General features: G+C 35.8%; 1 protein-coding gene across 1 annotated transcript; it reads right to left on the reverse strand.

Annotated features, from left to right (window-relative positions):
- Window positions 1-16,704: 16,704 nt before the first annotated feature.
- Window positions 16,705-24,439, reverse strand: LOC104224559 (type I inositol polyphosphate 5-phosphatase 8-like). The gene is made up of 11 exons (XM_009776239.2): window positions 24,243-24,439; window positions 23,350-23,389; window positions 23,118-23,202; window positions 22,741-22,818; window positions 21,891-21,981; window positions 20,700-20,804; window positions 19,590-20,088; window positions 19,293-19,486; window positions 19,064-19,172; window positions 18,789-18,937; window positions 16,705-17,316 (listed from the first exon to the last, which is right to left on the reverse strand). Exons 2-11 carry the CDS (start codon window positions 23,374-23,376, stop codon window positions 17,157-17,159), a joined length of 1,497 nt encoding a protein of 498 aa, XP_009774541.1. The 5' UTR covers window positions 23,377-23,389; window positions 24,243-24,439; the 3' UTR covers window positions 16,705-17,156.
- Between the last annotated feature and the right edge of the window lie 5 nt (window positions 24,440-24,444).

Genomic DNA, 24,444 nt, shown 5'->3' on the forward strand with positions numbered 1-24,444 from the left:
GTCAAGCCCATATTGACGGCTCTACCTGACACAGAAAAAGTTCTCACTCGAAAAGTTAAAAACGGATAAAAAGGTTAACAAACTAACGCCGTTAACTATAGGGGGAGTAGGAGTAACGGCAAATTGGAGAAACTATTTTTGCAGGGGTACGTACCTTAGACTAGGTACTGTACCAACTATGAGATAAGTAGTATTTCTTCGCCACAATATTCATGTGTTATAGATTTTTTAGTCTATTCCTAAAAGAATATCATATTTTCTCTTTTCGAAATAATTTAACTTTAAAATTCTTATTTTACTCTTATAAAATAGTTTATAATTATACAAATATTTACAATTTATTTAAGATCATAATATTTAAAATATTCTCCCCCCTCCCCCCCCCCTTAAATTCAAACAGCACATAAATTGAAATGGAGGGAGCAATTCTTTTGGAACTAGGTTAAAATAATTTTTCGAACACAATTTTAAGCTGTAAAAGTCCTTTAAAGTTCCTAACTAAAATTTGACAAAAATTCATATATGGGACCACACAATGAAGATTTCCACTCCACTCACCTGACACACAAAACTTCTCACTCGGCACTTGGAATTATACCAACTAACAGACGGATTCGTTTTTGCTTTTCTTATATATATATATAATAATTCCCGTTTGTATATAGAATTCTTTGTTTGTTATCACGTGATTTGATTACCAAAGAGTTGAGGGAAGTAACAGACGTTTATATTATAACAGTAAACTTGGAGAAAACTTCACTAACGGAAAGTCTGGGGCCCGCGCTACGTACTATGGGATTCTAGAACCTTCAAGAATAAAGATTTGCAGGTGGCAAAAATTCAGTTCACTTTTCGTGTTTGCTTTGGCTCAAAGAAAAAGAAAACATCTCTGGTAAAATTCGTTGTCACAGAGCATTACATTTGAAGTCCTCTACTTCTTCTTTGGGATTTTATTCGTCGATCTCTTACGGTTCTATATTCATCTTTTCTAGTTACTATAACTTTGTCTATGCTGGCTTGTGCAGAAAGTAATTAAATATGGAGCTTATTCCGGATTATCTGATGCTGAAAGGCTTATTCAAGGAGCAACTTGATTCGTTTAATCACTTTGCAAGGACAGGGATTAAAAATATTGTCCTAGCAAATCAAGAGTATAGATCCAAACTACGTCCTGAATGTTATTTCAGGTGAATTTTGTAGTATTCAAATGTTATGTATGTAGTACTTTTCATTATTTAATCTTCATTTTTTTGATTTGGATCTAGGTATGTCGACGTCCGTATTGGTGAACCATCGAATCTTGAGAGCACATATGGGCACGGTAAAGAGAAGCCACTAACTCCAAGGTTATGCCGCATTGGTGACATGACGTGAGTGTCTGCTAACCTAAAAGTGCTAGTGGAATACTCTAATTTACTCTGAGAAAATGACTCTGTATTTGTTTTTCTTTTTTGAAATTGCACTATTAGTGGGGTTAAGGAGACACCAATTTGTTTAACCATGGTCAGATATTCCTTTCTCCCCAGAACAACGGTGCCGTTTCATCAAAGAATCCAAAAATTTTGGCAAAAAAAATCCCATAAACAGAAATCGCAGTAAGAACCCAAGGCTCTGCATTCAATTGCAATTATCAATTTCTCCCGTTTCTCACATTCCTGCACCATCTCCCATCAATTCTTACTCCGCCGCCTATTTTTGGCAACTCCCTACGGAAGAAAATGGATATGTTATTTAAAATCTGGTTATTAAAATTTCTTTAGAATTTAATTAAAAGCCTATATCCCTTGACCTCTTTGATTATAAGTAAATAGAATAGCTCTTTTTTAAATAAAAAGAATCTTTCTCTTGGTGGTTCGTATGGATTTGCTTCTCTTAGAGTTTCCAAAATCTTCTAGTCTTTTGTTGTATGCTTGATTTGTTATTTTGTTTCTTCCTATTTTCTTGAATGATATGCTAGAATTTAAAAAACAAATAGAGGGTTTACCATAGTTAAAATCGTGGGTGGCTCTAGGGTAAGGCCATTAAATCTTATGCTTTAGGCGCCCAAGAGTCAAAGGCCCTCAAAATTTTTTCTATTAGTTATAATTATTTATATTAGTAAGATTTTTTTAAGTTAACAAAATAATAATATTTTGTTTAATACACTACATTGGTTCTAGTTATCAAATACGTTATTAGTAGATATGAGTATTTGAATAATTTAACTCAAAATTTAAAATATTAGACAATGTTATATTGTGGAATACTTTAAAAAAAACTTAAGACCTTGAAAGAAAATTTGTTGAATACAATTTTTTCTTGGTTATCTAAATTAATCTTGTCTATATGTCAAATTATTGTCACATTACTAATGCTATTTCCTCACCTCTTCTTAAGTTTTGGCTTTAGGCCTCCAACTTTATTGAGTCCGTTGAAATATAAGGGAATAGGCGGAAAAAGAATAGGGACCAACTTGGGGATATGGATGGATCAACAACTGGAGGGGAGCCGGATCCGTTAGCATCAAATAATGTCCTCATGAGTAATAACATTATCCACCTTATTTAAAAAAAAATGAATTTTTACCTTCTATAGCAAAGGTTGATACCTTATTTGTTTTAAATAAATACCCTTTTAAAAAATTATATTACGTGGCTACCTTTGATTTTTATAGCCAAATATCTATTTATGATCACCTCCTACCCTTAAACCATAAAATACGCTTTGTATTATTTTTCTCTCTCATTCTTTCAGATTTTTCTCCGCCTTCTCTTTCAACGTCAGTCATTCTCTATGAACACAACCACGATTCTCCACTGATTCGTCTCCATTATCTCACAAAATTTTCAAATTTGTTTTGCTCAAAAGTTGTGGTAAGTGTTAAAGTTGATGGATTTTCGACTTTCACAATCCTCCTGTTGCTATTTTTGCCCTAGAAGCCGCCTTACATCTTACTTCCTCTTCCATCCACTTCTGCTATGGCGAACTACGCAGAAATCGACGAAATATTTGCTGGAAAAAAGAGGAAGAAATCGGAACAACTAGAAAATTCAAAATCAAGCGTAGACTCCATTATAGAGCCAAAAAAGCTGAAGAAAAGCAAAGATAAAACTAGTAGTAGAGTTCCTAACGTGTTATCTGAGCCGCCACGTTGACAGAGGAAAAAGACGGCGGATGGGTTAACGATATACACTCGATCGAAACGGGAACAATGGCGTTTCGAGTCAGAATCGCGACCCTCTCGACGAGACGACATTTGGGTTGTTCTTGAACAAAGACGACGGAGTTTGAGGCTGAGAAACTTGAAGATTCTGTTAATATATTTTGAATGTATTTCGTTGTATTTCCATATATTTCATTATATTCATTGTCTTTTTTTCATTATATTTCAATTTATCTCGTTGTATTCACTATCTCACTGTATTCCATAAATGTATTCATATATTTTTTGTAATTAATATAATTTATGTATTTTATGTATTCAAATTTATAATTGTATTGGTTGAGTTATATTAGGAGTCTATTGTGTTAATTAATTCACTTTCTATTTGAAAACAGCTTAATAGACCATGAATTGCGCTATTTACGTTATTGTATTCAAAAATACATATCGTGAATACAGTCGAATACAATAATTTGTCTAGCTGTAATCCCATGTTTCACGCCGTGAATACAATCGAATACAATAATCAGTCTAGTTGTAATCCCCTGTTTCACGCCGAGAAATGCTATTGTATTCATGAATACAGTAGCTTAAATACATCGAATACACTCTAAAAAACCTGAAAACATAACTATAGGAAGTAATATGGTAGCTACAACTAGCTAATAACCACTAAAACATAGTGGTTTCTGAAAGTTTCTAAAAAAGGAATTTTTACCTCCTATAGCAAAGGTTGATACCTTAAGACGATGGAGTTTGGGGCTGAGTAACTTTAAGATTCTGTTAATATATTTTCAATGTGTTTCACTGTATTTTCATGTATTTCATTGTATTCATTGTCGTTTTTTTATTATATTTCAATGTATCTCACTTATTCCATGTATTTCATTGTATTCGCTGTCTCGATGTATTCCATGAATGTATTCATATATTTTTTTTAATTAATATAATTTATGTATTTTATGTATTCAGATTTATAATTATGTTTGTTGAGTTATATTAGGAGTCTATTGTGTTAATTGATTCACTTTCCATTTAAAAACAGCTGAATAGACCATGAATTGCGCTATTTACGTTATTGTATTCACAAATACATATCGTGAATACATTTGAATACAGTCGAATACAATAATCTATCTAGCTGTAATCCCCTGCCGTGAATACAATCGAATACAATAATCAGTCTAGCTGTAATCCCCTGTTTCACGCTGAGAAATGCTACTATATTCATGAATACAGTAGCTTAAATACATCGAATACACTCTAAAAACCCTGAAAATATAGCTATATGAAGTAATATAGTAAATGGTAGCTACAACTAGCTAATAACCACTAAAACATAGTGGTTTCTGAAAGTTTCTCAAAAAGAATTTTTACCTACTATAGCAAAGGTTGATACCATAAGACGATGGAGTTTGGAGCTGAGCAACTTGAAGATTCTGTTAATATATTTTCAATGTATTTTGCTGTATTTCCATGTATTTCATTGTATTCATTGTCTTTTTTTCATTATATTTCAATGTATCTCGCTGTATTCCATGAATTTCATTGTATTCACTGTCTCATTGTATTCCATGAATGTATTCATATATATTTTTTAATTAATATAATTTATGTATTTTATGTCTTCAGATTTATAAATGTGTTTGTTGAGTTATATTAGGAGTCTGTTGTGTTAATTGATTTACTTTCCGTTTAAAAATAGCTGAATAGACCATGAATTGTGCTATTTACGTTATTGTATCCACAAATACATATCGTGAATACAGTCGAATACAATAATCTGTCTAGCTGTAATTCTCTATTTCACGCAGTGAATACAGTCGAATACAATAATCAGTCTAGCTGTAATCTCCTGTTTCACGACGAGAAATGCTACTGTATTCATGAATAAAGTAGCTTAAATATATCGAATACACTCTAAAAACCCTGAAAACATAGCTATATAAAGTAATATAGTAAATGGTAGCTATAACTAGCTAATAACCACTAAAGCATAATAGTTTCCGAAAGTTTCTCTAAAAAAAATGAGATCAGCAATTTGATTTGGCTGAGTTAAGAGGCTACTAAAGTGTTATAGCTTAATTAGTAAAAAGATTTGATTTTATTTCCTAGCTTAATTATAGGAAGATTTCATTCACTAGCTTGATTGTAGCAATTGATTATCGTCTTTCCTAGATTAGCCATAAGCTTTATTGTATAAATGCCATTGCACGTTGATGTAAATACATACTGAAATACAAGAAGACTTTCTTCTTCGCAAAATCTCGTCTTCATATTTGCTCTTTCCTTTTCTTGTGCCTATAATTTCAGCTATTCTGCTCCAATTTATGTGGGGCATTTGTATCTATATCCGTTTTTGAGTCACGTTTTAACTTATGTCTGTCTTGCAAAAAAAATTGCAAGTGTACCCACTTTTTCGCGTAACTTCAGCATACGGGGCTGAAGTAGCAAAGTTAATCACGCAAAACTTCAGCATTCTAGTAGACAGGCCTAAAGTAGCAAGTGTGCTGAACCAAGTGTGCTGAAGTTTTTTTTTGTAATTGCTAAACTTAAGCATAGTAGCTGAAGTTTTGTTCTCTATTTGCTGATATTTTATTTGTAATTGCACTAAATAAGCTGAAGTTTTTTTGTCCTGGATTCATTAGTTTGGTCATTAAGCTTTTTCAAAAACTTAAGCAGAAGATGCTAAAGTTATTTTGTTCATATATAAAAACTTCAACACTAAATAAGCTGAAGTTTTTTTTGTCCTGGATAAGCTTTTTCAAAAGCTTCAGCAGAAGATGCTTAAGTTATTTAGTTTATTTGTAAAAACTTCAGCACTAAATAAGTTGAAGTTTTTTTATCCTGGATTCATTAGTTTTGTCATAAAGCTTTTTCAAAAACTTCAGCAGAAGATGCTGAAGTTATTTAGTTAATTTGTAAAAACTCCAGCACTATATAAGATGAAGTTTTTGAAAAAAGCTTTCTAACATACTAGATAAATAATAAGATTGACAACAGTATCTAAATCATAAATTTTGGAAACAATAAACGTGAAAAGAACAGAATTATCATGAAAAGAATCACTAAGTGTGACCTTAAACTTTCCATACATGGAAATATTCACTAATTATTGTCTACTAACTTCCCAAATGGATCCTATTTTAAGGTGTTTAGATACCTCATGGTGTATGCCATGGTGTATGCTATTTGCTGATGACATAGTCCTAATCGACGAGACACGACGCGGCGTCGGCGAGAGGTTAGAGGTTTGGAGACATACCCTTGAGTCCAAAGGTTTCAGGTTGAGCGGGACGAAGACGGAATACCTTGAGTGCAAATTTGGGGCAGAGCCGATGGAAGCGGGAGTGGAAGTGAGGCTTGGTTCTCAAGTCATCCCTAAGAGGGGTAGTTTCAAGTACCTGGGGTCGTTTATTCAGGGGTCCGGGGAGATCGACGAGGATGTCACACACCGTATAGGGGTGGGGTGGATGAAATGGAGGTTAGCGACGGGAGTCCTGTGTGACAAGAAAGTGCCACTGTTACTGAAAGGTAAATTTTATAGGGCAGTGGTTAGGCCTGCTATGTTGTATGGGACCGAGTGTTGGCCGGTGAAGATCTCACACATCCAGAGGATGAAAGTTGCAGAGATGAGGATGTTGAGGTGGATGTGCGGGCATACAAGGAAGGATAAGATTAGAAATGAAGATATTCGAGAGAAGGTGGGTGTGGCCCCCATGGAGGACAAGATGCGGGAAGCAAGACTCAGATGGTTCGGGCACATTCAGAGGAGGAACACTGATGCACCGGTGAGAAGGTGTGAACGACTGGCGGTGGTGGGTATGAGGAGAGGTAGAGGGAGACCTAAGAAGTATTGGGGAGAGGTGATCAGGCAGGATATGGCGCGACTTAGGGTTACTGAGGACATGACCCTAGACAGGGAATTGTGGAGATCGAGCATTAAGGTTGTAGGTTAGGGGAAATTATGATGTCTTTTTTACAGCGCACTAGAGTGAGACTATCCAGTTAGGAATTAGTCTTAGGATGCTATTGATCAACTACTGATGCTGGGCTTTATCTGCTGTGTATTAATACCTTACATCTTTCTCGTATTTCCTATATCGCTTATATTGCTGTTACTTTGTTTTTTATGGTATTTATGTTATGTTATGGATTTTATGGTATTTTATGTTGTGTTATTATGATTCTATTGATAGTACTAATATAGTATCTCTTATTGCCTCTTTGAGCTGAGGGTCTCCTAGAAACAGCCTCTCTGCCCCCTCGGGGTAGAGGTAAGGTCTGCGTACATATTACCCTCCCCAGACCCCACTTATGGGATTACACTGGGTTGTTGTTGTTGTTGTTGTTGTTGTTGTAGATACCTCATCCTTGATGAATGTGTGCTAGATATCGGACTGCGGTCTCCTTTTCTGCTTAACCGGATGAAACTTTAGGTCCAAACTCAGCTTATGAGTGGTTACCTCTGGTAGGATCCATCTCATATCAAGATGGGACCAAGCAAAACAATCTATGTTAGCTATAAGAAATTTAATTAGTTTTTTTCCTGAGCTCGGGAGTTAACCCCGTGCCCATATATACCTTTCGATCGGGTAAGTGTTTGATCAATATGACTTGTTCCAGCTCCTCGATCATCGACTTAGTGGCATCGAATCATCAGGAGCAAGGAAAGACCTAGGAACTCCGTAATCATCCTCCTCGCTCTTCTGGTTCGGTCGGGGACGGTATCGGTGATTGCTACTTAATTTCTTCCTTTTTGGTCAGCTCCGTGTCCTTTGATGTCAAGACCGCAGGCACTGGGATCACCTCGTCAACTACGAACATTTCCTTTACAGTCGGCTTCTCTCCGTATAAAATCTTGATTCCTCCCAGTGTAGGGAACTTCAGTGCTTGGTGCAATGTTGAGGGTATTGCCCTCATGTTGTGAACCCATGGCCTTCTCAATAAGGCGTTATACCTCATGTCCCTTCTATCACATATAAATTTGTAACTTGTATCTTTCCGGCGATATTCACTAGTAGGGTTATTTCTCCTTTAGTAGTTTCGCACGCCATGTTAAATTCGTTCAACACCTGGACCGTCGGCACTATTTGATATTGCAACCTCAACTGCTCTACGACTCTTGATCTGATGATGTTGGCCGAGCTACCTGGATTAATCAACACACGTTAACTCGATATTTATTAATAAGTACAGATATCACTAGTGCATCATTATGAGGTTGTACGATGCCCTCGGCATCCTCCTCGCTGAACGAAATAGTTCCCTCGGGGATGTAATCTCGGGTGCGCTTTTCCCTCATGATGAATATTTTAGTGCGCTTTATCATTGGTCCCTGGGGGACATCGACCCCTCCAATGATCATGTTGATGACGTGCTTAGGTTCTTCTTGTTCGGTCTGTTTGTTGGAGTCCCTATTCCTAAAGTAGTTTTAGGCTCGATCACTCAGAAACTCTTGGAGGTACCCGATATTAAATAACCGGGCAACTTCTTCTCTCAATTGTCGGCACTCTTCAGTCCTATGTCCATGAGTGCCATGATACTTACACATCATGTTAGGATCTATCTAGGTAGGATCGGACTACAATAGTCGAGGCCACTTGGTTTCCTTGATGCGCCTAATGGCCGATACGATGCTGGCTGCATCAACATTGAAGTTATACTCTGATAATCTTGGTGCTTCCCTTCCCCGGAGCGGCCTATAAAAACCATTCTTGCTCATAAGACCTTGGCTATTGGTCCCATGGTCGCTTCTCGTCTTGTTCCTCGTGGGGTTACGCCCGAGCCCCTTTCCTTTCTAATTTGTATTATATGGCTGATACCGATCTCAGACCGGCCTTGATTCATGATCGACAACTCTTTTAGGCTTGTCGTTTGTTTTGATAGGATAAACGGACCCATAAAGGGATCCAAGTTGGTCGTCCTCGACTCTAATGTTTGACTAGTACCTGTTGTGCATGTTTGCCCAAGTTACCACCGGGTACTCTACAAAATTTTATTTTAGCTGTTGTGAAGCCAAGGAGCATCGGGGGTTAATTCCTTGAGTGAATGCCTGAACGGCCCAATCATCTGCAACCGGAGGCAAGCCCATCCGTTCCATTTGTAACCTTGACATGAACTCCCAAAGCATCTCGTTATCTCTTTGCTTAACCTTGAAAAGGTCCGATTTTCTTGTCTCGACCTTGATAACCTCGTCATGAGCCTTTACAAAAGCATCCGTGAGCATAGCAAACTAATCAATGGAATTTGGGGGCAAGTTGTGGTACCATATCATTGCTCCTTTTGATGAAGTTTTGCCGAACTTCTTTAATAACACTGACTCAATTTTGTCGTATTCCAAGTCGTTACCTTTGATGGCATATGTGTAGGAGGTCATATGCTCATTTGAGTGGTCTCGTTATATTTTGGAATATTGGGCATATGAAACATCTTCGGGATTGGCTTTGGTGCCGCCTCGGAGGAAAACACTTTTGGACTAGATTCTTGGAGTCTGGGCCTTCCAATATCGAGGGCGCTCCTAGGATTTGATTGACCCGAGAATTATATGTCTCCACCTTCTTTTCATTTGCCTCAATTGTCTTTTTACCTGATTCCACTCGTTCCATTAATGCTTCAAGCATTTACATTACTTCGGGGATGACACCGAACTCAGCTTCACTCGGTCTTTCGGTGATCTACTTATTTCTTCAGGTGTTTTTCCGGGCTCAACTCTGTTGAAGGCGCGGCTTTGATTTTGCAGTTGCGCTATCATAGCCTATTGAGCTGCAACATTTTGAAAATCAATCTTAGACCGACCCCATCGCCTTCTCCTTCGGGAGCTCCTTGAGTCGGTGGTCGGGATCCTCTGCGAACATTGTTCTCAGGGTCGGTAGGCAAGTTGGTGTCGATGGCTACCTACGAGTTAGCATTGACTAGGTCTGCAACTGGGACTCTATTGGGATCAGCAGAGGGTACTTCACTACTAGGCACCAGATTGTTGTTTTCGCCATGATGGACAAACTGAGAATTTGACATTTTTAAACTGACCTGAAATTGAGACCTTAAAGAACAAGTGTAAAATAGAGTGTGTTAAGGAGATTTGTATCAAACCACAAGTATTATCCTTAGCCCCACTGTGGGCGCCAAACTGTTTACACTTAAAATAGATAATAATTAAATTTGTACGTGGTTTTAAGGATATGTTGATTGATTCAACACAAGTAATTAAGAAAGCTAGATAGACAAATTAAAGAAAAAAATAAATAACCAACTAGTTATGACATTGAGTCCGGGCTCGGATTAAAGGTAAACAATAATGGTGCCCTCGACCAGACCCTCAGTTCGAAGCCAAACGTGTACCAAGAACTATGATTAAAATAAGAACCTTTCACTAGTTAGAAAGCTGAGAAATAAGTTTGTATTGCCTTGGTATGTGTGTTACAATGTGTCTATTGAATAAAAAAATTCCTCTTTATATAGCAGGGGAGTTTTACCCCTAGTACAATTCTAAAAAAGAAAAAAATCCTCCTTGCACATCAATCACTGATACACTACCGACATGTCAGGCCCGGGTTCGAGGTGTGTTGTCTTGTCAGGCCCGGTGGCGAGCACCATCTCGTTCCGGCCTCAATTCAAGGAATTCTCAAATTCGGTTTCTATCTCATATATTCATACTTCTTACTTCGTTTGACTCACCGGAAATTCGGGGTGTGTGCTAACCCGAGTTCACCCGTATACACTGATCAAGCATAATTTTCGCGAAGCAAATGATGTTGCTCCTCTACTTGCAAAGGAAGCTCTCAAGCAGTCGAAGTAAATAAGACCTTTGTTTTTATTGTGCCTCCGTTTTGGACTAGGCATCAATTAACTAGTGATGCAGAAAGAAAAGACGGTTTTGTTAAGGAACTACCAAATGATGTGTGTAATAGGCTATTCAGCATGGGTAACCAAAGTGTCTTTATGGATACAACTATGGCTTGTAATATTTGAACCAGTATTAGTATTAATGCAAGTATCAAGTTTCTCAAAACAAAACAAAAAAAAAATAGTTTTTCATTCATACTTGAGGGTAGTACACTGTCAAAAATAATTTAAACGTAGTATATTTTCTATGTAAAGGGACCAAAACACATATTTTAATTAATACATAAAAGGATAAACATGCTTTGTGAAATATCACAAAGATCAAAATTAAAATTTGCCAATAAAAGGATCCAAAAGTGCAATGATCAACATTGTTGAACACTGAAGATTGAAGATGAAGACACAACCAAAATTTGTTATTGAGAGAGAATTGAAAATGTGGAATTTTGCCAAGGTGGAGATTTGTTGAAGTTTGGCAAAATGCCAAAGTCCCACATTGGTTGGGAGTTAAGTTTGGAAGGGATTTTTCCCCTATAAAAGAAGGCCTAATGTTTAGGATTGAAACACACCTCTCATTTGCCTTCTCATCTGTTTAAGGCATTTGTATCTTCTCTCTTTAGTATTATTTCACTTGTATTTTTGGAGTGGAATAAAATATTGGTTGTGTCCGAGGAGTAGGCAAAATTAGCCGAACCTCGTAAATTCTGGTGTTTCCTTTATTGTTGTTTTATTGTCTTATTTATTATTTGGTGGCTGTCATAATTTTTGGTATAGTAGTTGTGACTTATTCACACTATATACATTTGGCTTCCGCAACAATTGGTATCAGAGCCAAGGTACTGTCTAAGTATGCTCTGTGGTTGCAGCATAGTCTGATCTTCCACATCAGAAAAGATTTATCTTGGTAACTGAGTCAAGGTTCTGTCTGAGTATGCTCTGTAGTTGCAGCTTAGTCTGATCTTCTACATCAGAAAGGAAATAATCTTGATTTGTGTCGTCAGCTATTAAATAATATTTGTGTCAAATATGGGGGACAATAAACAAGAAGAATCTACATCAAGTGTCAACAATACGTCATCATTGGCATCTTCGCTTATGACAAGAATTGTGTCAAATGCGAAATTTGCGGTAGAAATTTTTGACGGGTCCGGACATTTTGGGATGTGGCAAGGCGAGGTTCTAGATGTCCTTTTTCAACAAGGGCTAGATCTGGCCATTGAAGAAAAGAAACCAGATGTTATTGGAGAAGAAGATTGGAGAATTATCAACCGTGTTGCTTGCGGTACCATTCGATCCTACCTTGCTAGAGAGCAGAAATATCCATACACAAAGGAAACTTCTGCAAGTAAATTATGGAAAGCACTGGAGGATAAATTTTTGAAGAAAAACAGTCAAAATAAATTGTACATGAAGAAGAGACTGTTTCACTTCACCTATGTTCCTGGTACCACGATGAATGAACATATCACCAGTTTCAATAAGTTGGTCACAGATTTGCAAAATATGGATACAACTTATGATGATGGTGACTTGGCCTTAATGTTGTTGGCGTCACTTCCTGATGAGTACGAGCACCTTGAAACTACTCTACTCCATGGAAATGACGAAATTTCTCTCAGAGAAGTTTGTTCAGCTTTGTACAGCTATGAACAAAGAAAGCGAGAAAAACAGAAGGGCGGAGAAGGAGAAGCACTGTTTGTGAGGGGTCGTCCTCAAAATCAAACGAGGACAAAGAAGGGAAGATCCAAGTCAAGATCCAGACCCAGCAAAGATGAATGTGCCTTTTGTCGAGAAAAAGGGCACTGGAAGAAAGACTGTCCGAAGTTGAAGAATAAGGCCAAACATAACAATGGAAAGGCTATTATGGATTCAAATGTAGCTGATTGTGATGATTCAGACTTCTCATTAGTTACAACAGAGTCATCAACATCATCAGACATATGGTTGATGGACTCGGCTTGTAGCTATCATATGTGTCCCAACAGGGACTGGTTCGTGGAATTTCAAGAAGGAGAATATGGAGTCATCCACACAGCGGATAACAGCCCTCTTACCTCATATGGCATTGGTTCAATACGATTAAGGAACCATGATGGAATGATCAGAACATTGATAGATGTTCGATATGTACCGGATTTGAAGAAGAATCTCATCTCTGTGGGAGCCCTAGAATCAAAAGGGTTCAAAATCATTGCAGAAAATGGAGTGATGAGAGTATGCTCCGGTGCACTAGTGGTAATGAAGGCTAATCGGAAGAATAATAATATGTACCGCTATCGTGGCAGTACAGTTATTGGGATAGCGACAGTAACATCCAGTGACGACAAAGAGGCAGAAGCAACCAAGCTATGGCACATGCGCTTGGGACATGCTGGAGGAAAATCCTTGAAAACTCTATCAGATCAAGGATTGTTAAAAGGAGTAAAGGCTTGCAACTTGGAGTTTTGTGAGCATTGTGTTAAAGGGAAACAGACAAGGGTTAAATTTGGTACAGCGATCCATAATACTAAAGGCATTTTGGATTATGTACACTCTGATGTTTGGGGTCCTTCCAAAACACCTTCATTGGGTGGGAAGCACTATTTTGTAACCTTTGTTGATGATTTTTCCCGAAGAGTATGGGTGTATACAATGAAGAGCAAAGATGAAGTGTTGGGAATTTTTCTCAAATGGAAGACGATGGTGGAGAATCAGACAGGCAGGAGAATCAAGTGTATTCGCACAGACAATGGAGGTGAATACAAAAATGATCATTTCAATAAGGTCTGTGAAAATGATGGCATCATCCGACACTTCACTGTTAGACATACACCACAACAGAATGGAGTGGCAGAACGTATGAACCGGACCTTGCTGGAGAAGGTACGGTGTATGTTGTCCAATGCTGGCTTGGGCAAAGAATTTTGGGCTGAGGCAATTACATATGCATGCCACCTCATTAATCGTCTACCATCTGCTGCTATTGATGGCAAAACACCATTTGAAAAATGGTACGGAAAACCTGCTGTAGATTATAACTCTTTGCACGTGTTTGGCTCAACTGCATATTATCATGTGACAGAGTCAAAATTGGATCCAAGGGCAAAGAAGGCTATTTTTATGGGAATTACTTCTGGAGTCAAAGGATATCGCTTATGGTGTCCTATGACAAAGAAAGTAATATTCAGCAGAGATGTTACCTTTGATGAATTTGCTATGGTAAATAAGGTAACAGAAGATACCAAACAAAATGAAGGTGCTTCTAAGCAGGTGGAGTTTGAGGGAAAATTTATTTTTCCTACACAAGAAGCAGAGGAGGAAACAAATGAAGATTACCCTCTGGAAGGAGAGCCAGTAGAGGAGATTCCAACTCAGGAATCTCAACAACAACTTGAATCAATAGCAACCAGCAGGCCAAAAAGAACAATAACGAAACCTGTTCGTCTCATAGAGACGGTTGCTTGTGCAACCTCAATTGTAGCTGATGATGTTCCTACTACTTATAAAGACGCTGTCCAAAGTTCAGAAGAAGATAAGTGGAGGATTGCCATGAATGATGAAATACAGTCCCTTCATCAGAATCATACATGGAGATTGGCCAATCTCCCGAAGGGAAAGAAAGCAATTGGGTGCAAATGGGTATTTGCAAAGAAAGAAGGATTTCCTAACCAATTAGATGTTCGCTACAAAGCAAGATTGGTGGCCAAAGGATATGCTCAAAAGGAGGGAATTGATTACAATGAAGTGTTTTCTCCAGTTGTAAAACATTCCTCCATTAGAATTATGTTGGCTTTGGTAGCACAATTGGATTTGGAACTAGTTCAGATGGATGTAAAAACTGCGTTTTTACATGGAAACTTGGAGGAGGAAATCTACATGACTCAGCCAGAAGGATTCAAAGTTGCTGGAAAAGAAAATATGGTGTGCAAACTTGAAAAATCGTTGTACGGATTGAAACAATCTTCTAGACAATGGTACAAGCGATTTGATGAGTTTATGTTGCGGCAAGGGTACAAGAGAAGCAAATACGATCATTGTGTGTATTTGCACAAGCTTAAAGATGGTTCCTTTGTATATCTTCTCCTATATGTTGATGATATGTTGATAGCTTCCAAGAATTTGGAAGAAATTGATAAGTTGAAGATTCAACTGAAGAAGGAGTTCGAGATGAAGGATTTGGGTGAGGCAAAGAAAATTCTTGGCATGGAGATAATTAGAGATAGACGTTCAAAGAAACTCTGTTTATCTCAAAAGGAATATTTGAAGAGAGTACTTCAACGTTTTGGCATAGATGACAAGACTAAGCCAGTTAGTACTCCACTTGCTTCCCATTTTAAGCTAAGTACTACTATGTCGCCAATGGATGAAGCTGAACGAGAGTATATGTCAAAGGTACCATACGCAAATGTTGTTGGTAGCTTGATGTATGCAATGGTTTGCACAAAGCCTGACATTTCACAAGCTGTTGGAGTTATTAGCAGATATATGCACAATCCAGGGAAGGAGCATTGGCAAGCTGTGAAGTGGATTCTACGGTATATTCATAATACTGTAGATGTCGGGTTAGTTTTTGAGCAGGAAGACAATCAGTCTGTAGTTGGATATTGTGACTCAGATTTTGCGGGTGATATGGACAAACGAAGATCAACTACTGGTTATGTGTTTACTTTTGCAAAGGCACCAGTTAGTTGGAAGTCTACTTTGCAGTCAACAGTTGCTTTGTCTACAACAGAGGCAGAGTACATGGCTATTACAGATGCTGTGAAAGAGGCAATTTGGCTTCAAGGATTGCTAAAGGAGCTTGGTGTTGAACAAAAAGGTATCACAATTTTTTGTGATAGTCAAAGTGCTATTCAATTAGCGAAGAACCAAGTTTATCATGCAAGGACGAAGCACATTGATGTTCGGTATCATTTCGTACGAGAAATCATAGAAGAAGGTGGAGTCACGGTGAAGAAAATTCATACTACAGAGAATCCTGCTGATATGCTGACAAAGGTGGTGACTGCGGTCAAGTTTCAACATTGTTTGGATTTGATCAACATTGTTGAACACTGAAGATTGAAGATGAAGACACAACCAAAATTTGTTATTGAGAGAGAATTGAAAATGTGGAATTTTGCCAAGGTGGAGATTTGTTGAAGTTTGGCAAAATGCCAAAGTCCCACATTGGTTGGGAGTTAAGTTTGGAAGGGATTTTTCCCCTATAAAAGAAGGCCTAATGTTTAGGATTGAAACACACCTCTCATTTGCCTTCTCATCTGTTTAAGGCATTTGTATCTTCTCTCTTTAGTATTATTTCACTTGTATTTTTGGAGTGGAATAAAATATTGGTTGTGTCCGAGGAGTAGGCAAAATTAGCCGAACCTCGTAAATTCTGGTGTTTCCTTTATTGTTGTTTTATTGTCTTATTTATTATTTGGTGGCTGTCATAATTTTTGGTATAGTAGTTGTGACTTATTCACACTATATACATTTGGCTTCCGCAACATTTGTCTAACCAGATTAGCTCAGATTCATACTACTATTATAAAAGGGAAGAAATCGGCAAACACCATTATGCTATAGAAATGGGATTATCCCGATTATCATGTAAAGACAACTAAACAAACCTCAAAATATGGTTAACGAAAAGTACACGATAGATAATTAAGAGATAAATCTTTTTTAATGAACCATGAAATCAATAATTTGTTTATATAACTATTGGGAAAAAAAGAAAAGAAAAGAAAAAAAACTGAACACATAAAAGGTGAAGACATTTTCATTTAAAGAAGCAAAAAAATATTGAGCTTACAAAATTGACGAGAGGCTAGATAGATACACATCTTCCCTCAAGTTCTTCAACCAATATAAGAAACTCCTCTTTACATTTCTTTAGGCCTAAGCACCAAAAACAAACAAAAGAATTATAGAGGGAAAATTTCCGGCAAGAGCTGAGCTTCATTTCTCAACCAAGGAGATACCACGTGTCAACAACAGAGCATGCCTGTCACCGAGCATGCGTGACCCGCCCGTGACAATTCTAAAAATACCATACTCAATGTCCAAAACCGGCCACGTGTCAGATTGTCATTGGTCCGAAAGCCAGAGCTGGGCTTCCCCTATTGGTCTGTCCAATTTTCAGCTGTGACTGAGAAACCTTATAGTGCTGTACACATACTTTGTTGAAGAATTTCTGGGTTTTGGACTAAAGGGTAGTGAAATATTCTTTTTCGCTTTGGTACTTTTCTATTAAATTATTTACTGAGAAAAGTGAATAGACTGGTCTGTGATCTGAGAACTTTGATTCTCCTCTAACATAACATATTTGTTTTAGTCCTTCACCTTTCCATAATATCCTGTCACACCTGCAATTTAAAATTTTGGAGGAATTATGTTTTAGTACAGTTTGTTTTATGCAGAAAAACAGTAACTTATGGTACTTTGATGCAAGAATTCAACTACATAAAAGCATTTTAAGTCCAAGATTTCTGGAAAAAAGGCTATTCAGTGCAAAAGGCTAAAAATGCAAGATTTTTCATAGTACTACGAAAAAGTTAGGACACTGAAAGATGTTAAATCAGGAATGATACAAAATCTAACATGTCTTATTGAGTTTGTTGCCAATGTGTGGCTTTCTCATGACATATTAACAAGAAAACAGTAGTTTACTGTGCAAATTTACCAAAACATTGGGATTACCATAATTAAGGACAACTTGGTGCATAAAGTATCTCACATTCACGTAGGGTCCGAGAAGTGGCGGAGCCACTCTTTGGCAAGGGGAGTCATGACACCCCTTTGTCAGGAAATTATACCGCATAAATATGTTACATATTTTATTTTTATGTATATATACTATATGTTTATTCCCCTTAATTTCTTCATATGCTTACTTATTTATATTTGACCCCCTTTAGTAAAAATTCTAGATCTGTCACTGGGTCCGAAGGAGGGTCGCATCCTAAAGGGTGTGCTGTAGACAACCTACCCTAGTGCAAACATTAGTGACTACTTCTACAGCTCAAAACCGTGACCTATAGGTCACATGAAAACAATTTTATCGTTGCTCCAAAGTTTCGCTTCGAGATTACCATAACTGATTATTAAAATAATTGGTAGTTTGAACAAGTGGATAGTTTTCAAATCTTATGCTCAAATAATGTGAATATTTTTCTTACTACCTAACACCAAAAAATAAAAATAAAAATAAAAAAAGAAAGAAAGAAAGATTAATTTGTCCAGAAGGTATGTTTCTGCTGTAGTTCAAATTTATGGATTAGAATATGCTTTAAGATATTTGTTGCAGGATTAAATATCTTCGGAATTTGGTGTAACAGATCAAACAGATAATATAGATTAAAGTTTAGGTCTACAAGGTAGACTTTTAGTGTGGGAAAACCATCAAGATTAGCGAGATTTATTAATCTGTCAGATTAAATTATCAGATTTTCGGAATCTGTTAACAAATTTAAGCATAAAGTTCACTATAATGACTAATCTTTTAGCATAAGATTGTCGTTAATTGTGCAATATTATATATTAAAGGTAGAAAGCCAATCAATTTTTTTACTTAGATTAAGTAAAATCCTCATATGGTCGGTGCATCTCCACCCCCCACCCCCCAAAAAAAAAACCAAGAAATGAAATAAAATAACTTATTAAGTTTTTGGATTATGTTATTTATTTATGTCCCTAGATAGAAATCTAAAATGTCGGTTGATAAATGCACGTATTCATGATTATCTCAAATGCAAGCATCTGATAAATATTTTATTAAAATGGCAATATTCCATTAGTCTTAAAATACTAAAAAGAGTAATTAATTTTGGAAAATTACCAGGCAGGAGTCCGCCGCTTTTCCTTTGATGTGCAAGTTTGAACGACATAATGGTCAGAATTGTAGAGATATTTATACGTTGGAGCAAAGTAAATATTTCCTTCTTTCCAACCTTTGAATACTCGTCCTGCTTTTTGCTCTATCCTTAGCTGCCATAACAATTAAAAAATTTAAATATTTTAAATTTTTTTACGTGTTCAAATTTTTCTACTACTCCCGCTTCATTTTATGTAGAGGTGTTTGAGGGTGCACATAGTATAATAAAGATGTTTTACCTGATCTTTTTCTAGAAGTACTTCCCAGTTACTGTTGTTTACCAACTCGTAGGTATCCTCGCAACCGGATGCAAGTCGGTAATTCAAATCTCCAAGCCAAATTATCTTGCTACATAAACAAAACAAGAAAAGGAGTAAATTGTTAGTAGTTATCTAACAATGTATTTAGATCAGTATCGTTCCAGTTTTATTAGGAAAAAAATGAACAAAAAGGAAGGAAAATACGTACTCATGATCCAAAATATTATCAGGAGGAAGAGGTTTTCCAATAATCCTACTATGTGAAAACTTTGTTTTCTTTAAAATTTCCATGACATCTGAATTTCTTTTAACCTCATCACCTTCTTTCTCTCCGGATGCCAAATGAGTACAAACGAAACAAAATGTCTTGTGATGCAATGTCATACTGATCGATATTGAACCCTATATATTATCAAGAAAAGATGTGTTACACGATCAAAATCAAGAAATTAAATGTCCATAATTAAACATGCGATATATTCAATTCCTTGGAGTTAATTTGTACCTTATTTCCAAGATAGCCCATGATGCCCGTTCCAACACAAGAAACCTTCAAGTTGCTAATGTGTCGATACAAGTCGGTACGAGTCCATATGCATAGAAATAAACCAACCATTTGTTTGCTTGCAGCTAAGCAATATCTATTTTGCTCAGGGCTAGAAGAGTTATATCTATTTGACATGCAATTTGGACTGGGCGATCCATCGTCATTCATACTCAAGAGTCTCTCCCAATCTTCTCGCTCGAGTTCATTTTCCAATTTGATCAAATCTGAGAAGCTGATTCTTGGTTTAAGGTTAGATTGTTGTTGGTGCAAGTCATGGAAGGACGGGGATGAACTTTTTCGCTCGGAATTTGGGGTGTTATTGTAATTAGGACAAAGATCTGTGATGTTTGTGTTGTTGTTCAAAGATTGACGAATCAACGAAAGCCACTTGGCAGCTGGACCACTGTCCTCTGGACCTAGTACATTGCCTGCATTTAGAGGGACAATTTCCTGGAACCTGTTCATAGCAGAGGGGTTAAAAACTTAAAAATATTAGTGAAAATAAATTTACCTAATGCATTAGTAAAAGCACACAAGTTTACCAGACAATTAAATTCAAACAAGTATATACGGAATAAAGACCACATCTATAGTAATAAATGCACCACCACCACCACCAACAACAACAACAACATACACACTATAATCCTACAAGTAAGATGGGTCTAAGAAGGGTTGTGTGCACGTAACTTACCCTTACTTTTAATAAGACAGGGACGTTATTTCCGAAAGATCCTCGGCTCATCTATAATAATAACCGACAGTTCAAAATTATAGGACAAGGTCTTTTCTAGCGTGGCACTTGATGTAAGCCACTATCACATCACATAGACCAAAATATTGGACATAACACTCTTTTATCCAAAGTGACATTGACCATTCATATTACTTTCGCGCACCTTAACTATTTCGTATCTATCTCCTATCTCCTGAGTAATCATATTTTATTAAATTTAATATTAACTTTACTTTACCATTTCATATCATTATATGAAGACTAATACTCTTTTCGTCTTAATTTGTTTGTATAAAATTTAATAAAGAGTGAAAAATAGATAAGGAAATTACCCAAGCACATAGATGTCAGCTGGTGCAGTGGAATTCAACCAGTCCTCTAAGTTCAACCCATCGTGTGGTGACTTGCCTCCTACATTCCATGTCCCCACGAACATCCTATTTATGGTTTAAATCATACACAAACAAGTACATAAGAATCTTTTAGAGACCCAAAATAAAAGATAAATATCAAAAGTAAAAAAAAAAAATTAACGGGTTTTGCATATGAGTTCAATTTTCTTCGCCAACAACAACATATACCTAGTGTTATATCACAAGTGAGTCTGGGGAGGGTGAGGTATAGCAGACAACCTTACCTCTACCTTATGTGAATAAAGATGTTGTTTCTGATAGACCTTCGATTTCACTGTTATCATTCTTTTGAATATTTTGATGGTGTATGCAATTACACAAGTATGTTTATTATTGGACCACGCATGCACATCAGAATAATATTGGCCAAAGGTGGTAATTTTTAACAAAAAACCAGCACAAAATAAAATATCATAGGGGATAGTTAGAAGCTTCCAACTTTACAAAAGTAAACCATACGAAGACAAGTTGAATCCATTAGTTGACAAAGACAAAGTAGCTGCACTAGGCAAGGTATTAAGTACAATAATTTTCCTAAGTTAACTAAAAAGTGTAGTATCTATTCAGAAAGCCTATGAAACCAGCTAACTGTAGTTTCACATGGCCAAAAACTACTTAAACCAATGACTTATTAGGCACTATAGAGATCTCAATTTGCACATGGCCCACTAAAACAGAGTAACAAATATTCTTTCATCCTTAGCTAACAATATTGAGTCCGAAAACTTAGTATAAAATTGTCTTTATTAGCTAGTGAGCACTTTATCTTACAATATGAGATTTACCAGCGCAAATTCAAATTTAGTTGAACTTTAATGCGAATACCGAGCCCATATTGAGAAGCCAAAAGTGAATTTGCACATGGCCAAGAGGTACTTAAGCCTATGACTTGGCTCAATATGCGGCTTCTAGATCTATGCTTTTGGTTATTAAATTCTAAATTTAGTCTATCTTACATTAACTAATTCAAGTACTATGATCTAATTATGAACCTTAACATGGGTATGCATTAAATTTTAGAGTTCCTTTTGGCAAATACCTAAAAGGGTAGCGTAAATTTATATTTATTAATATCAAAGATTCAAAATTAGGAGATCATTCTTGCCTTACCTAAGGTTTTGAAGATCAGTGACAGTGGATGCCTCTTTCTCCAATATTGGCCGTTGAATTATTCCATCATTTGTTTCCATCAACCAACTTTCTGCTTGTCAAATAATGAAATTACTCATAGTTTAATTTCTAATTTATCAAAATAATAATATCCACATCATAATTAGATAAACATGATCTCCTATAACAAGTTACAATTAAAATAAAAAAATGACACTTCTAAAACTTCATGTTTTTTTATTTATCTACCACCAGTGATTTATTTATTTATCTCCAGTGTTATTCTTTACCGATCATTCAAAAATAGTCATATATAATTAAAAAAAGGCATAATGTTCTTATAATATCATGCTAAATAATCTCAACAGTGATATAAAAGTAAAATTGAACTTAATTTGAAAAGTTAAGAACTTAAATCAATAAATTAAAAATAAACATAAATTATTTAATATTGAAAAGAAAAATATATGAATAAAGTGGAATTGATGTGTAAATGATAAGATTTTCGATTGATTTTTAAGGAACAGAAAAGTAAGAAAATATTTAACTATAGTTCAAATTATGACTTTCTATGGAAATTAGTGAAAACTAAAAAAGGAATGATCACACTAGAACTAGGGACTAGGTAGGTCCTGGTACACGTGGCATAAGGAGAGACAATGATTAGATACTAACCAAAAAAAGCTCTCAACTAATTGTGATTATACTATGTCAAATCACATAATAAAAATCTATCAAATCAACGGCAGAGATTTGCAGTCCATATTTATGAAATATATCAAATCAACGGAAAATCCGAGTAAAGCTGTACTTCACCGGAAAAAAACCTCCGATCACCGGAAATCTTTACCTGACAATTCCTCCGGCACCACAACACAACTCCCATCGTCTGAGCAACTCTTCCTTCTTCTTTCTCCTCTACCCATCCCTATTAGTTTCATAAAAATAAAATTAATATTATTTTAAAAAATAACATTGTACAACTGCTCTTAAATTAATAGAAAAATATATATTTTTTGAATATACGTATATATACATTTTTGTATGTTATATATAAAAATATATAAATTTTATACATTGTCGCGATTATTGAACGTAAATAGTTTTAGCTGCGGGCTAAAAGTGATTTTTGCCTTATTTTCTTCATAAATCAGGAAAGAATTACATAAATAAAGAGTTTTATTTATAAATAAGAGTTGAAAAATTGAATAAATGTGAAAATCTTACCATCTACAATATGATCTGAATAAAATTCCTCCGATTTGCTTTTCATATTCAACCATTTCCTAACCACCACTTTAGTCCACGAAGACTGCAAAAATAAGTCAAAAATCAACTCATCTGTATTCATTCAAGAACACATAGTTACACCACTACTGTGTGTATAAAAATACACATACATATATTCAACTGAAACCAAACAAAGGAAAAAAAAATTAATAACTTAAAAAAATGTTACCTTTGGTATTTTTCGTTCTGTTTTCATGGCTGCAATGGAGCTGGAAAAAGAAATATAGAAGATGGTATTTATATTGAGATTGAGATTATAAGATAAGTATTTATGTCAACATAAGATGAGAAAAGAAGACGAAAGAAAGTTTGAAAAATGTAAATAATACATATAGTTTAGTGCGAGGGTTGCTATAAACAAGTCATTAATGGCGTTTTCAACGGTGGAATTTAAATTATAAAAAAGAACAATTTGTAGGAGATTTGGAGACAGTTTCTGAGAAGGGATCGTAAACGAAAAGAAACCAAACCCAAACCCAAAAATTTTAAAAAAAAAATTGTTAAATAATAAACATAGAATAAAAGAAAAGCCAGAGAGTTACTTTTGGTTGAAGATTATGTTTATTCTTTTTTAGGGGACTTTACAGAATGGAAAGACAAAGTGGAGATGTTGAGCAAATAAAGAAAAACACAAAAGGAAAATATATTACAAAAAGGTGAAGATCAAATCTTCAAACCCCATATTAATAGTAAAAACTTTTTTGAGTTCATTCCACTTAGTACAAACTACAAAATTTTGATTAAAATCATATTGATCTCTGAAAAACCCATGTGCAATAGTATAAAGATTCTGAACTAAAATATCAATTAAAGTGAGAAAATCAGTGATAGTTTTAATTACTATGTGATTGACCCATACTAAAGTAAAGTTCCAAGAAAATAAATGATGTAAAAATACTACAAAAAACAGAGTGTTTTTGTAGAAAACAGTCAATGGCATTGCTGATATCAGTTGAAAACAAGGCAAAAACTTTACCATATTGAAACTATGAATTCAATTTTTTCCCCAAGAAAATAAGTAAAAAGAACTCAGAAAAGTATGACAACACAAGGGGCACTTACTTATAAGTAAGGACTGATAGAATTTATTGGTTTTTGAACTTTTTGCAGTTTCTTGAGAAAATTAGTGAACTATATTTATCGATCTTTCCTTTTCATTTCTGCTATGTTTTTGCACGAAGAAAGAGAAGAAAGTTTTGGTTAGTTTAGGCTTATTGGTTGGTTTGTGAATAAAGAGGGAGGAGAAGAAGTAGTTCTGGTAGAT

This window comes from Nicotiana sylvestris, chromosome 7 (genome assembly GCF_000393655.2).
Source record: "Nicotiana sylvestris chromosome 7, ASM39365v2, whole genome shotgun sequence".
NCBI classification, from domain to species: Eukaryota; Viridiplantae; Streptophyta; class Magnoliopsida; order Solanales; family Solanaceae; genus Nicotiana; species Nicotiana sylvestris.